At 40.2% G+C, this 14,329-nt stretch overlaps 1 protein-coding gene across 1 annotated transcript; it reads right to left on the bottom strand.

Moving 5' to 3' along the window:
- Nucleotides 1-1,070: 1,070 nt before the first annotated feature.
- On the bottom strand, nucleotides 1,071-14,329 carry hibadhb (3-hydroxyisobutyrate dehydrogenase b). Its single transcript, XM_017721084.2, has 8 exons — nucleotides 14,196-14,329; nucleotides 12,917-13,074; nucleotides 11,048-11,157; nucleotides 10,677-10,798; nucleotides 4,234-4,367; nucleotides 4,052-4,128; nucleotides 2,422-2,578; nucleotides 1,071-1,792 (listed from the first exon to the last, which is right to left on the bottom strand). The coding sequence occupies exons 1-8, from the start codon at nucleotides 14,263-14,265 to the stop codon at nucleotides 1,634-1,636; spliced, it is 987 nt and encodes a 328-aa protein (XP_017576573.1). The 5' UTR covers nucleotides 14,266-14,329; the 3' UTR covers nucleotides 1,071-1,633.

Genomic DNA, 14,329 nt, shown 5'->3' with positions numbered 1-14,329 from the left:
GTTCCAGCATGACTAGGCCCAGTGCACAAGGTCCATAAAGGAATGGTTGGCTGAGTTTGGTACGAAAGAACTTGACTGGCCAGCACAGAGTCCTGACATCAACCCCATCAAACACCTGTGGGATGAATTAGAACAGAGATTGCAAGCCAGGCCCTCTCCTCCAGTGTCAGTGTCTGACCTCAAAAAGGCTCTTCTGGATGAATGGGCAAAAATTCCAGACACAATCTTGTAGAAAGCTTCCCAGAAGAGTGGACGCTGGTATAAAGGACGCTTAACAAGCTGCTTAGATAACACCTCACACCCCCTGCATGCTACACTGAGTGGTATGAGATTTGTTACCCACTGCTTTAAGGCTCTACGAGCCTCCTTACTGCAGAGACAGTACCGATCTCCTGCTGTCTGATCTTTGCTAAACCACATAACTATCACCTCTCCTGTAAATACTCACTGTGCAATATATCATAACCTGCTGCTGTAATGACTTTCACTATGCACTTTACTGTAATACTGCTGCAACTCCTAGTTGTCTATATACTCATTGTGCTTTTAGTTTACTCATACCACTCAGTACCTGCCATCATGTAAATATAATAACTGTCTCATATGCTATGTAAAGATGCAAATAGATATATTTTATTTACACTGTAATACTTAAGTCTATTCTTTTATTTTCTGCATAGTATATGTAAGTTCATTTGAAATTATGTCTTGCTACTGAAACACTGCAATTTCACTTCAGGATCAGTAAAATTCTCTCTTTCTCTCGTCTCATTCTCTATCTCTCTCTCTCTCGGAGGGAGGGGGCAACCCTATATTAGTGCCTATTGATTTAGAATGGGATGTCAAAAGCACCTGTAGGCGTAATGTGTATCCAACTACTGGTAATGTGCATGCAACTACTAGCTGTAATTTCTAGTTTTGGCTTGCATGACACCCCTGCCTGTAGATACCACTGCAAAGTTAAAGCTGTCAAGATACATAAAAAACTAAACTCTGTAGGCAGAACACTTGAACACAAAAACATGGAACACTACCAATGTTTAGAAAAGACTAAAACAAATGAGAAGAGAAAAAGATGAGCAGTGTCGTTTACTGAAACAAGTTAAGGTGAACCGTGGCTCACTTGCAGGTGTACTGAGTGAGATTTTAGTGGACTCTAAAAGGTGTGACTATCTCATTGCAGTTCTCACTGCCAGTTCCTTTGGCATAAACCATCAGAACAGTTGTAACAATGATTATACTCATAATAGTAAAGTCAGTCTACAAAACAGACAACAAACAGTAAAAAAAAAAGAAAGAAAAAGAAAAAAAAAAAAAAAAACAAGGCAACCACTGCCTCAGCTTCACAGTGTCTAGAGTCAAATATTGGAGTGTGGTTTGCACAGGGCAGGCCCAAACAGGTAACATGATTCAAAAACAAGTTATTACAGACTTGAAACTTGACATAAAACTTTACAGACTTAAAACTTTAATTTTAAACATTCACACTTTCTACCCATTCACTCATTAGATGAGTCTTCCAGAACACACATTTCAATGCTGCACAAACAGTGTGCAAACATTACGCTCGCCAAGTCCTGGAAAGGCAGGCTGAGTAGGATAAGGCTATGTACAGGGATGGAAAGTGTCGTCCCTACTGGCCCTCCTCCTCTCGCAGGAACTGGAAGACGGAGGAGAAGTCTTTATTGGCATAGCCACGTGCACACATCATGCGATATATCTGATGAGCCACTGAGCCCAGTATCACTGGAGTCTTCGTGTTAGTTGCTGTGTTCTGTGCAAGTCCCAGATCCTGTGGCAAAACAGTATGTTAAACATTATTTTGAACCAAATATTATTTTAACAATATAAGAAAAGCTCATAATTGGATGTACTGCTGCCATAGTGAATAGACTAAATCAATAATGTCAGTAATAAAAGTTGGCTGGCATTAAATTTTATCAGTTGACAATGCTTATGCTGATTAAAACAGCATTTCACAGGCCAATGCAGATCTGTTGCTATGTCTTTGATAAGTCTTGCAATTCTGTAAATGTGACTTCAAGTGAATGTTATGTTTGAAAGAGCATTGTGCAAAAGAGAAAGTGCTACAGGCTAAAGCAAATTTGTTGGTCCTCGTGGCATCACGAAAACAAATTCAAAACACTGTTTTCGCAGCTTAGTTTCTGTCTCTTACTCTCTTTTATACTCTGTGGATCTTGTAGGGAATGGTACATTTTGAAACTTTAACAAGGTTTACATACTACTCATATTCAAAATATGCAATGTTTTAATTGACAAAATAATAATGGTACATTTCCTTATCACAATTTACAATCCTAATTCAATCCACTATAGGTTAGGTCGAAGGGAAATTACCTTGGCAGAGTATTAAAGAGCATAGGAGACCGAACAAGAGAAAAGACAATGGAAAATTCTTACCTTGGTCATTAGAGTGGTTGCAAACCCTCCCTGGTAGTTGTTTACTGATGGCACTCCCTCCATCACTCCTGGCACTGGATTATAGGTGTCACTAGACCAGCAGCGGCCCGAACTCATGTTAAGAATCTTTGCCAGCAGCTTAGGATCTAGCCCAAGTCTGCTCATATAGATCAGAATAGAAGTTACTTAAATCATTCAATAGGAACATAACATTTTATCAACAATATCTGCAGAAGAAATTCTGACTCCAAAACATTCACATCCAAAAGGAAAACATCAGTTTTCTGGAAAAGTTTGGACACTTTGGAAAATGCAATAAAATTAAGAATGTCATGTGTTAATTCTCTTGAACAAAGTAATTATATATATATATATATTATATATATATAAACTGACGTCTAATGTTTTAGCTGGCCAATTTGTAAATCTAAACAAAATCTCAATTGATGCCTGCAACACACGAGACAGGGGCTTAATACGAGTGAAAAGTTCACAGAATATTGAATATTCAAGTTATACCATTCACAATAAGCAGATGAACTGGTAACAAGTGAGTGTATCATGACTCGGTATAAACGTGTGTCCACCAAAGGCTTAGTCTTTGCAGGCAAAGATGGCTCCTGGCTCACCACTTTCTGCCAGACTCTGTAGGAAAATTGTCAACCAGTTCAAAAAGAACATTTATCAATGCACAACTGCAAAGAATTTAAGTCTTTCACATATACTGTACATAAGTGAGTGTGTATACATTCACTTAATCCAATAATTTGACTTTTTGTCAGTAATCCACTAAAACTTACAGCATTGCTCATGCATTTTGTTGGAATCTTGAGGGTGCTGTATCAAACACTTCTTGCATTATTTCCACATGCACAGACTGAGAAAACAAAGAAATCAGAATAAGGGTATATATGTGATGAAAATCGTGTTACGCAGCAACATGGGCTCTACACAGAAACGCTGCTGAGTACTCTGGGGCTGTCGAGATGACATCTTTTCTGGGGAAGTCCATGATTATTTCAGCAAAAAAATCCTAGGCCTCATTTTGTACATGCTACAACAGCATACCTTCATAGACACAAGAGTGATTGTACTTGACTCGCCTGCCCACAGTACAGATAGGTCTCTTGTATGGCACATCATGATGAGTATCAGACAATGACAGCCACAGACCTTTGAGCAACTGTAGTCTTGTATCAAGCAAGAATGGACAAAATTCCATTTGAAATTGTGCAACAATTACAATTAGTATTCAGTTCACAAATTATTAAAAAGTATATTTAAAAAGAAAGGTGATGTAACACTAGTAAACATTCCTCTGCCCTAACTTCTTGTTGAGTGTGCTACAAGCATCAAATTCTTATTATTTATATTTATATTTAATACCATTAAGTTGGCCAAGGAACACTGGAACTCTTTTCTTTGTACTTTTGTCATTTCGATAAAACGTTCAAGAGAATTAACAAAATCACAGATTCTTGTTTTTGTTTTTTATAAAAGCTCCAACTTTTCTGAAAACAAGGTTTGTTGATTAAATGCAATCAAAGTGAGAAAAATCTTAATAAATGTGATTGGACTACCATGCCTTATTAAGTCACTTTTACTGGAAAATAACTTTTGTCAGCAATACCTGATGCCCAAGTTCATGGTCTCAGCAGTCCCAATCATTCCTATTGCCAACAGCATGTTGTTGCAGATCTTGGCAGCCTACAAGAAGAACGTGAGAAATGCAAGATTACACAAGAAGAATCAGTAATTCATAAGTTGTGTGTGAAGCACAGCAGAAAAATTAATGCACTGTCACAGGCATACCTGCCCTGTTCCAACCTGACCGCAGTACACCACGTTGGCACCCATGCAGCTCAACAGTTCCTTGGCTGCTGTGAACTCCTCCTCTGCTCCGCCCACCATGAAGGTTAGCTTACCAGAAGTGGCAGCTCCCACACCTCAGAAAATCAGGTAAATAAAAAGGTGGTATCAAACACACACACACACACACACACACACACACACACACACACACACATTATATTATATATGTATGTATAATAGGGTGATGTACACACACACACACACACACACCACCCTATATAGGGTGATATATACACTGCTCAAAAAAATAAAGGGAACACTCAAATAACACATCCTAGATCTGAATGAATGAAATATTCTCATTGAATACTTTGTTCTGTACAAAGTTGAATGTGCTGACAAGAAAATCACACAAAAATCATCAATGGAAATCAAATTTATTAACCAAATGAGGCCTGGATTTGGAGTCACACACAAAATTAAAGTGGAAAAACACACTACAGGCTGATCCAACTTTGATGTAATGTCCTTAAAACAGGTCAAAATGAGGCTCAGTATTGTGTGTGGCCTCCACACGCCTTTATGACCTCCCTACAACGCCTGGGCATGCTCCTGATGAGGTGGCGTATGGTCTCCTGAGGGATCTCCTCCCAGACCTGGACTAAAGCATCCGCCAACTCCTGGACAGTCTGTGGCGCAACGTGGCATTGGTGGATGGAGCGAGACATGATGTCCCAAATGTACTCAATTGGATTCAGGTCTGGGGAACGGACGGGCCAGTCTATAGCTTCAATGCCTTCATCTTGCAGGAACTGCTGACACACTCCAGCCACATGAGGTCTAGCATTGTCCTGCATTAGGAGGAACCCAGGGCCAACCGCATAAGCATATGGTCTCACAAGGGGTCTGAGGATCTCATCTCGGTACCTAATGGCAGTCAGGCTACCTCTGGCGAGCACATGGAGGGCTGTGCGGGCCTCCAAAAAAATGCCACCACACACCATTACTGACCCATTGCCAAACCGGTCATGCTGAAGGATGTTGCAGGCAGCAGATTGCTCTCCACAGCGTCTCCAGACTCTGTCACATCTGTCACATGTGCTCAGTGTGAACCTGCTTTCATCTGTGAAGACCACAGGGCACCAGTGGCGAATTTGCCAACCCTGGTGTTCTCTGGCAAATGCCAAGCATCCTGCACGGTGTTGGGCTGTGAGCACAACCCCCATCTGTGGACGTCGGGCCCTCATACCATCCTCATGGAGTCGGTTTCTAACCGTTTGTGCAGACACATGCACATTTGTGGCCTGCTGGAGGTCATTTTGCAGGGCTCTGGCAGTGCTCCTCCTGTTCCTCCTTGCACAAAGGCGGAAGTAGCGGTCCTGCTGCTGGGTTGTTGCCCTCCTACGGCCTCCTCCATGTCTCCTGGTGTACTGGCCTGTCTCCTGGTAGCGCCTCCAGGCTCTGGACACTACGCTGACAGACACAGCAAACCTGCTTGCCACAGCTCGCATTGATGTGCCATCCTGAATGAGCTGCATTACCTAAGCCACTTGTGTGGGTTGTAGAGTCCGTCTCATGCTACCACAAGTGTGAAAGCACCACCAACATTCAAAAGTGACCAAAACATCAGCCAGAAAGCATAGGTACTGAGAAGTGGTCTGTGGTCCCCACCTGCAGAACCACTCCTTTATTGAGTGTGTCTTGCTAATTGCCAATAATTTCCACCTGTTGTCTATTCCATTTGCACAACAGCATGTGAAATTGATTGTCAATCAGTGTTGCTTCCTAAGTGGACAGTTTGATTTCACAGAAGTTTGATTTACTTGGAGTTATATTGTGTTGTTTACGTGTTCCCTTTATTTTTTTGAGCAGTGTGTGTGTGTGTGTGTGTGTGTGTGTGTGTGTGTGTGTGTATGTAGGTATATATATATATATATATATACACACACACACACACACACACACACACACACACACACACACTCACACACTCACACACACACACACGAGCTTCACCTAAATGTGGTCCTAAATGGCCACAAATTTTGTGTTCTCCTGCTACAATGTCAGCTTATACATTAATTCTGACAAACAGAATGTTATTGCATGCTGTAAGTGAGAAAACACCTGTGCATTGTTCAGAAAAACTGAATGGGTAACTACTTAGGTTAACATTCTAGAACTGAGAGCAGTGCAATTTTAACTGGGCTGAAGTTCAGGACAGGTTAGACAGTGTTCAAGCCTATTTACTGTTAAGTTTCTTTCCAAGGAGGACAACTGTCAGTAAAATAAGTAAGACACCTTTTTCTGATGTTACAGTACAAAATGACCTGCAAATCTCAGTCCATAGAGGTCAATGCACATTCAATGAAATCCATATATCCTGACAAGATATGCAAAAACAAATAAGATAAACAAATGTATATAAACAGGAAAGCTTAAAGCTCGTTAGAGCTTAGAACTCCATTGCAAGCCCCTAATTACACAGGCAGGGGAAAGTTCTATAATTACCACAGCATAGCTCCATCTGCTTTCACACATGGACAACAGTGACGTCAGGCTCGGTTTTGTTGTGGCTCGATTTTCATTACAGCGTGTTCGCAGGCGGCGCGACCCAAGCTGAGAATAATACTTACCGGAGCGAGTAAGTACAGAGATCGAGCAGGTCTGTGGAATTCTTATGACTATTTTGCAAACCCAAAAGCCATTTCAGCGGCACTTATGCCAAACCAAGCTGACGCAGTCTAGTTGGGAGAGGCAACAATTTAAGGAAAGAGAACTAGTAGCACGTTGCTGTTTACGTCCCCAAAAGCCAGAGGCAACAACGTCCTGATTAAAAGAGAATATTGGCTATAAAGCAGAGTGGGTGCTGGCTGAGTATAATATACTAGGCTGCTTTAGAACATGAGGTTTACCTCACGCACTCAGCCAAGCCTACATGAAAGGACGGCTGGGTGTCCACAGTAAATTTCTGTTTAGGAACAACTGTAAATCTGCAGAGATTACTTTTTGCTACAAATTCTACAGCACAATGTTATGATTCTTTTTTTTCCCTAGCCACACAATGGCTAGATGTGTACAGAGGGTCTCGATGTCAGTGCTGTTGGTGGCCTACATTTGCCACTGCACAAACCTGACACCTTTGTGGCCAAAGCAACTTTCAAAGACAAAATCAAGAACAAAGAGGGTCCATATATCTTTGTAATGGCAGAAAACAGTGGTGTATTGTGTTAATTAACCAGCTGATCCTGGAATCACCGCTTTGTCAATCAGGCTGCAGATCCTGAAGCTGATGACACAAGAACTGCAGAGGCGGCACTTCAAATCAGAAGCTAATGTAGACACTGCAGCACTTAGAGCAGTGTTGTTTCAAATACCCTATAGCAATTAACCTGCCCCCCCAGTCAAGCTGAGTGTGGGAAGCTAGACAGCTTTAATCCCACTGTAGTGGGAAGGGAAGAAAAGGCATAAATCTCCATTAATCTGCTGGGGCTGGATAGTAAAACCTGGCTAAGGAGCTCAAAGAAAGTGGGCCATATTAGGTTGAGAGGTGGAGAACAAACAGAAAACATGCTTGAAGGATGTGAGTATATACTGTACAGTTATATATGTGTGTGCACATGTGCTTAGACTCCAGGAGTCAGTCCATGTGTGGGAAATTAGCTGCCTTCCACCCTATTTCTCCTATGACAGCTATGCAATTTTCTGGACTGAAGTGTTAGACAGTGCTCTCTACCACTACCATCAAAACACCGCCAGTTAATATCTTTTGGAAGAATGGGGCTCCATCTCTCCAGTATAGTCCTGGAGACTTGTAGAATCTATACCAAAGCACTGAATATGTTCTGGCTGTTGATGATGGTCCAACACCTTGATATGTTGTTTTTACCTTTATTACCCAGCTTTATGCATTAATGCTGTTTTTTCCTGACGTCACATACTAGGTTCACATTCCAAACCTCACTGCTCAAATCAGACTTTTTTTGCTCAGATCCAATCTCTCTGACATGATGGTTCACATTTGCCTATCTAAGTGACTCAAATCTGTGTATTGAAATGACCCACATGTGCAAATCATAATCAGTAACAACATGTGAATGAACCACATGAATCATGAACAGCAAACAAACCAGCAGAGCAAGCCTTCGCTGTGAAGATAATCAGCTCATTACTAGAGTGAGACATAGATGAAAAAGGGATCAGATTTGTTGCTTTTCCACCTTTTACTGCCAATTGACTTCATGAACTAGCTGCTGCCACGTTGACACTGAATGACAGTGCACATGCAGTGGAAAAGAAATACATGAATTCTGATCTAAGCACTCTCACAAATTGGATGTGTATCCCATCTAGGACAACCATATGAAAGCGCCTCAGATCTGATTTAAAAAGATCAGATGTGTGTCCCCACCCTGCTCTGGAAACATCAGGTCTGTGTCACAGTAAGGCAAAAAACCTCACTGTATAAGTTTAAATGTGTTCTCAGCACATGACTGAATCTCCATGTGTAGGTCACAGGATCACTTCCCAGATGCTGCACACTGGTCTTAACCATAACTCAACTACTCAACACCAAGGGCTGGATTTAGGAAATGGAAACACAAGATGAAGTATAAAAAGCTCATTCCTTTCTCCAGAACTGTGCATCACTGACTGAGGACTGAGAAAGAAAGACCTGAGAGAGATTGCTTTAAGCTTGCAAAACTCCATGTAAATTGTACTCTGCCCTTAGTTTACTTTTGAAAGGTAAGCAAATCTCATGGTTAGCAAATCTCAAAAAAATATGCCATGATGTAAAAATATTATTCCATTTTAGGAAAGCCTAACGAAATCTAGGGATTGAACAGGTTAACACTTAACAAAATATAAAAGTATAGCAGACCATTAAAAAGACTGAAAAATGATTTAATAAAGTTATGAAGAAACTGTTGCAATGCACGTTTTGCACACCCTTACCCTGCTTTTTATGTCATTTTATTCGTAAAAAACTGCCAGTATAGCAGGGCTATCCAATGACACAGCAGCACATCCAATCATCAGACAAGACGTCTAATATGAATAAATCCTGCCCAGTCTTCGTTTTGGATTACCAGTTAAAAAAACAAGAGCTCTAAATTCTGATACCAGGTTGTTTAAAAAAAAACACCTGAAATACATATATGACTGCATGCATGGATTGACTTCTTATTAATGTGCCAAGTTATTAAAGCAAAAAACATCTTAGACCATTATGTTCCTCAGCAAATATTGCCTGCTAGCAAACACTGCTTTGCAACAGAACTGTTTATTGCTATTATTAATAATAACCTTGTTTTTATTTATAATCTTTTGTCAACTGATACATTATTGTTATACCATAGTCACAATTTTACAGAAGAAAATAGCTACACAAGGCTGTGTTTTATAGCAGCTGTACCATGGTTAAATGGGCTTCACATCATACCTAACAATACCCCTTAACCATATATATTCCTGTAGCGCATAACTTCTCATGGCTTTTTGCCTTATTTGGCACCTCAGTGCGCCTTGAGCAAAATGCTAAACATTCATCTACACTCACTGGCCAATTTATTAGGTACATCTTGCTAGTAAAAGGTTGGACCCCCTTCTGCCTTCAGAACTGCCTTAATTCTTCATGGCATAATTTCATCAAGGTGTTGGAAACATTTCTCAGAGATTTTGGTCCATATTGACATGATAGCACCACGCAGTTGCTGCAGATTTCTTGGATGCACATCTATGATGCGAATCTCCTGTTCCACCACATCCCAAAGGTGCTCTATTGGATTGAGATCTGGTGACTGTGGAGGCCGTTGGAGTACAGTGAACTCATTGTCACGTTCAAGAAACCAGTTTTGTAGCCCATCTTCTTCAAGGTTCGACGTGTTGTACATTCAGCAATGGTATTCTGCATTCCTTGGTTGTAACAAATGGTTATTTGAGTCACTGTTGACTTTCTATCATCTCGAGCCAGTCTGCCCATTCTCCACTGACCTCTCATATCAACAAGGCATTTTCATCCACACAACTGCCGCTCACTGGATATTTTCTCTTTTTCTGACCATTCTCTGTAAACCCTAGAGATGGGTCTGCATGAAAATCCCAGTAGATCAGCAGTTTCTGAAATACTCAGGCCAGCCCGTCTAGCACCAAGAACCACGCCACGTTCAAGGTCACTTAAATCACATTTCTTCCCCATTCTGATGCTCAGTTTGCACTTCAGCAAGTTGTCTCGACAACCTCTACATGCCTAAATGCATTGAGTTGTGGCCATGTGATTGGCTGAGTAGCTATGTGTGTTAACAAGCAACTGAACAGTTGAACTGAACTGTACCCACTAAAGTGGCCAGTGAATGTATGTGTCAAAGCGAAAACACTACAGCTGAACAAACAGGCCTGTCTTTTTCTGCTTTGATTATTCATGTTAGTGCACAGGCTTGTACCTCCAGATACTGGGGCATCCATGAACACCGCCCCCATTTTCTCTGCAGCAATGGCCATCTCCTTGGACACAGCAGGATCAATGGTGCTGGAGTCAATCAGTAATGAGCCTTTCTTTACTTTTCTGGGGAACAAGAGCAAAGACTTTTAAGATATTGGTGTTACATCTAAACAGTCAAGACAATAATACACCTGTCCATTCTGTCCCTATTAGCTATAGTTGTTGTATAGTTTCAGACAGAACTAGAGTTTAACAAAGCTACCAGTCGGAATGCCAGGCTATGAATACATAAGGCTGAAGTAGGAATTTTCTGTAAAACTGCTGTGTGACAATATCTGTCGTAAAAAGTAATATTTAAATGAACCAAATTACTTCAGAATGCCGTTTGGGCCGGTGTACACATCCATAACATTAGGACTGGAGGGCAACATTGTGATGATGCGGTCTGCTTTGTCAGCCACATCTGCAGGGGTGTCCAGAATCTAAGACCAAAAATGTGAAACAACAGTAAAAAAAAAAAAAAGGAAAAAAAAAAAAGAAAAGAAACGCTGTGCTGTTCAGTTGAGTTGTGTACTGATAATTGTGGACTGGCTCAGTTAGAAAAAGACATGAAGGATACATGAAGAGCTTTGTTTCTAAAACATAATACTAACAACTTTTAAGATTTGTTTTATACTTTAATGACAGAAATTGTTGGGGGTGGCCTTTACACATACCATAAATATCAATGTTACATTACTTCCAAAATGGTTGCAAATGAATATACAGCATCTTCATATTTCACCTATACTGGTGTATTGTAATTCTGTTTTCCAGCTGTAGTGATTTTTTTACTGATATTTGATAAAATGTAATACAACGTAATGCAAATTAATTCCCATAAAATAGCATTGTTTCTGCTGCCAAGCAGTTTGGTTTTAGTTTTAAATTCTATTGTATTCTGTACTTACTAATGTTACCACTGTCCTTACAGTCAACTGCAATGCATGGCACTTTTGCGGGGCGACTGATATTATTTTGGAGAAGCAGGTTAAAATTCATAAATCTCAGTAAAACAGTAGGTTTTCTATCTGGAAATATACTCTGGCATGGATACAAGGAGGTGTTTTAAGTTGGAGGTGCTGAAACAGCATATACATATGCATACACAGTAGGGCTGGGTGATTAATCGAATTTTATTTTGAATTATTTTGGCTTCTGACAATTAAAAAAACAGGATAACTGAAAAAAGATTACTGTGCCACATTCCATTACGCAGCAAGGCTTTTTTACTTCTCCACTGGGAGATTTAGCTTTTAATAGCTAGTCCTCTATAGAGTGTCCTGGATTCTGGAATTTACTTGGGTGTGACTTGGCCATAACAAATCCCTTCTCTCATTTACTTCAAACAAAAGGAAAGAGCCACACTTCATATACTGAAACACAAGACCTGGAAGTAAATGAATTTGTAATGCTCAGTTAGTTTAATACTGAGATGTAGCCTAGATGTAGCCCACAGATTCTTTTATTTACTTTTAGTATTATGAGCCATGATAACACCCATGTTTTGTGAAACGCACAAGTGCAACCTGCTATTTAGCCTACCTATGGCTCTTTTGTATTATTTTATATAATTTTTATTTTATGTGTTTTAAGAAAGATACTTGTGACACGTGTTTCTTCAAGAAACACTTGTCTTTTTTTTTTTTTGAGGGGGAGGGTTTGGATTTGCCAATCAATTGATAAATAATTATTGATTATTTATATATATATAAATAAATAAATAAATAAATAAAAGTGAATTGTGTTAGCCTTCTATTTTATTCTTGTATGGAGAAGGTATTGTAATGAGTTCCAAAATGGCAATACGTATCGTATCGTGAAATTTGAGTACTGTCCCCTATAAGGACAGTAAAACCAATTCTGCTGTTTGGAAACACTTTGGTTTCAAGAAGTCAACAAAGTACAGGAAATAATGTGTAAGGTTTGTTACATGGTGGTGTGTAATCATCTGAAATTCAAGTTCAGGAAATGACTGACGTTTCTAAAGTCATGATGTCAGGTATGTACAGCATTCCTTCAGCAGAGAGGCCCAACACTAAAGAAGCATGGGTTCATTAACTTTATAGATACAAGCCAAAATATCAGATACTGTGATCTTTTAGGAAGTTATCATAATTTCAAATTTTACCAATATCGTCCAGGCCAAATAACAGATAATAAAGGGTTCTGTCAATATAATGATGGCTGATTTGTCCCCACCTGAGCACCTAGTTCCTGAAGCTCTTTACAAGACTCGGGAAAAACATCAGAGGCAATCACAGGATAACCGTGCTTGATGAGGTTCTTTGCCATTGGGTTTCCCATATTTCCCAGGCCAATGAATCCCACCTGGGTCTTGGAGGCCATGGACCTGGAGACTGAGACCGAACAGCTAACTGTAAAAACATGCATGCAAGCCCTTGTGCAGTAGTGCTGACCTTCAGGTAATCTCAAGGTGAATGAATGAAACCAATGTTTATTCAAGATTTCCACTTGCAGAAGCTGACAAAGCTGAGTGAGATGAAGGGGAACTTAACTTTAACTTTTCTATTTACGCATAACTAAATAGTTAATATGTCAGCAAACCCATTCAAAGTGGTTTGGTGTGAAATGCTTCGTTCTAGAGAAAGCTGCAGAGTCAGAATCATTTACAGTGGTTGCAATGGGAACCAGACCTCTGAGTTTAATACCTCTAAAAGCTCATTACCAAAAAGTTACTACATAAAATGCTTATGAATACACTGCCTGATATCTGAAACACAGTTTTACAGTAATTTTGGTGTAAAACACATTTCAGTCCATTTGCTTTAATCCATTCATTGCGGGGGTATATGACGTGTGTTCTAAGGCAAAATATATTTTTTAGATTAGCCATTATTTTACCATCATCAACGTTAGAAAAACTCAAAAACCACATGCAGGTTCACTGATGGTTGTGGATAGTAAATAAAATTACTATATCTGCATTGTAGACATCAGGGCTTCTAGTGCCCATCACAGTCACTGTAAAGAAATCTGAGTTGGCAAGTTTTTGATTTTTTTTTTCTGAAAATCCATTTATCAAACCAATCTGAACGACTTTGTTCATGAGTCACTGAACTACACTGATATGTTAAACTTTTGAAAATCGGTGGAATTCCCCTTTAACGCTGGACATTCTGCAGGCTTTGAACCACTGCTCGCTTCTCTACAGCTAAACAAGCTAGACATCGTTTAACCCGATATATCATCTCTGAAACTCACTCGTCACTCTGAAGTGACGGACAGAACTGACCGCCCCGCGACGTTAGTCGTCGGAATAGCCAATAAACTAACAAAACGTTAGCCAAAAAGTCTTAGCTAGCTAACCTAGCTAGTCGATTGGCCATAGGCACCACAGCTTACAGCACTACCGAATAGCTGTCATTTACTTTAGAGCTGTGGTCCCAAACAGGGCACACATGCACAGTGTCTCTGCAGAAGAGGCGACTCAGATAAATGTGAGACTGCATAGCTTTACCCTGCACCGAGACGACATTGCCGTGCCACCTTCCCAAAAGATTCCGAGACCCCCTTAACAGCGCGGCCATGCTGCTGAGCTGCTAACCTCCGACTTCCAGAGCGAGCATTGGGTGGGAAATGACTGACGGCTCT

This window comes from Pygocentrus nattereri, chromosome 3, assembly GCF_015220715.1.
Source record: "Pygocentrus nattereri isolate fPygNat1 chromosome 3, fPygNat1.pri, whole genome shotgun sequence".
Classification (NCBI taxonomy): Eukaryota; Metazoa; Chordata; class Actinopteri; order Characiformes; family Serrasalmidae; genus Pygocentrus; species Pygocentrus nattereri.
The sequence above is the reverse complement of the archived record's forward strand: the minus strand, read 5'-3'. Positions and strand labels throughout refer to the sequence as shown.

What these genes read in the sequence shown, in the direction of transcription:
- hibadhb (XM_017721084.2), bottom strand. Translation starts at nt 14,265, where the DNA reads ATGGCCGCGCTGTTAAGGGGGTCTCGGAATCTTTTGGGAAGGTGGCAC. An exon ending in TTCAGGAACTAGGTGCTCAG is followed by an intron (nt 11,158 to 12,916) that starts GTGGGGACAAAT and finishes TTTTGGTCTTAG; the next exon opens with ATTCTGGACACCCCTGCAGA. An exon ending in GGATGCCCCAGTATCTGGAG is followed by an intron (nt 4,368 to 10,676) that starts GTACAAGCCTGT and finishes TGATTTTCTGAG; the next exon opens with GTGTGGGAGCTGCCACTTCT.